Genomic DNA, 3,116 nt, shown 5'->3' on the forward strand with positions numbered 1-3,116 from the left:
CCCCCCATTCATGCCTCCCCCCGATTCACAACCTCCCCCCGATTCACAACCTCCCCCCCATCCATGCCCCCCGATATTTACTGTCTTAGTTTCGTTACGCTTCCGTGCACCGACCTAATAACGTACCGGTCGTGGAATTTGTAATTCGTGTGAAAGATATCGCGCGTATAGCTTACAACGCGGAGGAGCTGAGTCTATACCTGGCTTGGGTTCGGCCGGGAAGTAACATCGGGTGCAGGCCCGTTAGTGTACTCCAACTTACCTTTCAAGATCCGGACACCACATCCCAGTGGGCGATGGTAGGCAACCCTTTCCTTGACAGCGCCATAAGTGGAATCTCTCATTCATTTTAGTACATTTCGTGGGCTTGGGAACTACTATTTCGGTCGGAGGAAATGCTGGAAGGACTTTTAAGCAAGGAGAAACCGTTATAGCAGCAAGCAGAAACTTATATTCACCGAAGGCCGATGACGAAGCCCGACGGCGAAGATCGATGACGACCTCCCTTACTGATGCAGGCCCCTACGGAATCGTACCCTTTTCACGGTGGGCCCACGGGCCCGGGCCCATCACCTCGACGGTTTATCGGCATTTCTCGGGAATTAATTTTACACCTTGCCCCCGGATGCAGGGAGTGGATACCTACCATTGGATTCTACCATTGGAATGTTTGGCTGGAAAGGAGACTACTTTCACATCTTGTTGGTTCCGGTCGAGCATGAGTCTTGAGTCCTGGCAGATCTCGACGTCATATGAATTAGATGGCGCAAGGCCTGACAATGGAGGAGACTATTTGGGTTTATGGTTGAAAGTTAACAGCGTTACAAAGTTAGCGGCTGATGACCATGGCTCAGTGATTGGTCTCAACGCTTGTTCCGTGCCTATTCACACTGAGTCGGTGCCCTTTGGATCGGAAGAAGGATGGGCTATGAACACCTCAACGTGCAAGGATATCGAAAAAGGAGGGCCAAAGACCGCCGGGGCGGAGACGGAACGGGCGGGGTCCGAACGGGCGGGGTCCGAACGGGCGGGGTCCGAACGGGCGGGGTCCGAACGGGCGGCGGCCGAACGGGCGGGGTCCGAACGGGCGGGGTCCGAACGGGCGGGGTCCGCACGGGCGGGGTCCGAACGGGCGGGGTCCGAACGGACGGCGGCCGCGGACCATGTGGAGGCGGCGCCCCCCGTATTGATATATGAGGAATCCGAAATGGTGGGCCCCGATTCAGTCGTTGTTGATGAGTCAGACGTAGACGAGACTGTGGATGAGGCTGCTCCCACCAGGCAAGAGGATAGGTCTAGCTCTCGGTTATCGGTAGCTAAATCGCCCGTCAAACTTCGGTCACTTTCGATGCCAAATCTGCCAGTTAGTTTTCTGAATACAAGATATCAGTTGAGTGTCTTAGGAGGAGACGGTGAAATAGTTGAGTCGTTGTGCAACGTTTGGGAACCGTGCCTGGATCCTTATGAATACCGCGGGTGCGCAAAGTTTGTGGAGGTGTCGCGACTTAAAAAAATGGACCAGATCATTGTCCGTCTGGAATTACAGTACTGTAACATGTTCGGTTCCATACAGCCTTTGACGATGCCAGCATCTCCAATCGCCCCCCTCAATATGGGTTTGTCATTTGGCGACTCCGTTGTATTGGTTAACCGAAACATATTTTGCCGCACACGTGTGGCTGTCGCAGCTTTGAATCGAGCAATTATGCAAAATGGTAGCATGCCGGTGATAGATATGAGTCAGTACGTTCCAGAGCATCTTCAGGCCTCCAAACTCGCCCGCCACACATACGGGGCTCGAGTGTATTCTGCGTGCCTTGATATAATGCGTTGCACGTTGTATAAAAAATGCGCAAGTGCCTTGGATTCCAGCCTTGAAAATGGAATAGACTCTATATTGGCTGGTCGGAACCGAGCAAATATACGGAATATAAGGTTGGATATATTGGTTATCCTCGGAAGCATTTTCTCGCAGCTTCGCTTTCATTACATGTTTCATTTAGTCAAGCAGCAGTTGATTGCGGTAATTGCCGGCGATCTTCGTGCCTTGGTAAGACTACATGAGACAGTCCTAGACCTTCCTCAGGAAGCCGTGACCCGATTCGAATTGATTGTGTGGACGGAGTTGCTGGTTGTCTTAATGAAATGGGACGCAGAGAAACATGGTGCAGAGGAAAGGGAGTTGATCTACTTCATGAAAGCGGCCATGACTCACCATCGTGCTCTCTTCATCGAGTTACTCTCTCGACGTGGGGTCGACGGCGGTGCCTCGTCGCAACATCTTTCTGGGTCATGGCTAAAACCTCTCGTCTTTGATATCCTAGTTGCACTCACGAATCAGTGCGTTGGCATATCTTTAGCCAACCGGAAGCCTCCTGGAGCTCTGTTGACGCCAGACGCTCTGCCAAACGGGATGCTGCACATACCATACGCTGCCTGACCGGCGCGCTGGCTGGCGTGTACGTAAAATATATTCGCAGCCTCCGGGTTGTATGCCACGCTCGGATCCTGGCCGTCGTTTTTCGATATAACGAGTTTTACTTCAGCATTAGGTTTTTTGATTGATTTAAGTTATGAGATCTCTTATCACTGCTTCTGTATTGGCGGCTTCCGCACTCGCTGCCGAACGTGTTCCGGTTTACGTCTACGTTGATGACTGGAACTACACTGGCTCCGCACTTACTGACGAGCTGTACAAGTTGTCTGAGCTTGGGGTGAGTGCGATTCTGCTTGCTTTCCACCTCGTCGGGAACCCCGGATTCCCCGAGAACATTGCTGACACCGTGTCTGCCTGGGCCGCGTTATCGGAGTCTGAGCGCCAGGCCTTCGTTGACAAGCTCCATGCCAACGGGACCAAGCTGATGATCTCGTCAGGGGGTGAATCTGAGGGTCTGAATTGGAAGGCCGTGGATGCAACGACGTACGGTACTGATCTCTGCAATTTGATGAAGAGCTTGAATGTTGACGGCGTTGATTTCGATAAGGAAGGTTTCGGTACGACGGATACCAGTATTTTGGATTGGGTGAGCAAAGCAACTATCGCTTGCCGCTCGGTATGGCCTGAGGGTATAATTACTTCTGCTCCTCAGTCACCCCACATGAATCCTCTACCGGAT

At 52.3% G+C, this 3,116-nt stretch overlaps 2 protein-coding genes across 2 annotated transcripts; both read left to right on the top strand.

Moving 5' to 3' along the window:
- Window positions 1-625: 625 nt before the first annotated feature.
- Window positions 626-2,440, top strand: GNI_171290 (hypothetical protein; the record flags this gene model as incomplete). Its single annotated transcript, XM_011135018.1, has 1 exon — window positions 626-2,440. The coding sequence occupies one exon, from the start codon at window positions 626-628 to the stop codon at window positions 2,438-2,440; it is 1,815 nt and encodes a 604-aa protein (XP_011133320.1).
- A 133-nt stretch (window positions 2,441-2,573) lies between these two features.
- Window positions 2,574-3,072, top strand: GNI_171300 (glycoside hydrolase family 18 protein; the record flags this gene model as incomplete). The annotated part of the gene is made up of 2 exons (XM_011135019.1): window positions 2,574-2,994; window positions 3,029-3,072. The coding sequence occupies 2 exons, from the start codon at window positions 2,574-2,576 to the stop codon at window positions 3,070-3,072; spliced, it is 465 nt and encodes a 154-aa protein (XP_011133321.1).
- Window positions 3,073-3,116: the final 44 nt, after the last annotated feature.

This window comes from Gregarina niphandrodes (assembly GCF_000223845.1).
Source record: "Gregarina niphandrodes unplaced genomic scaffold scaffold00058, whole genome shotgun sequence".
Taxonomy (NCBI): domain Eukaryota; phylum Apicomplexa; class Conoidasida; order Eugregarinorida; family Gregarinidae; genus Gregarina; species Gregarina niphandrodes.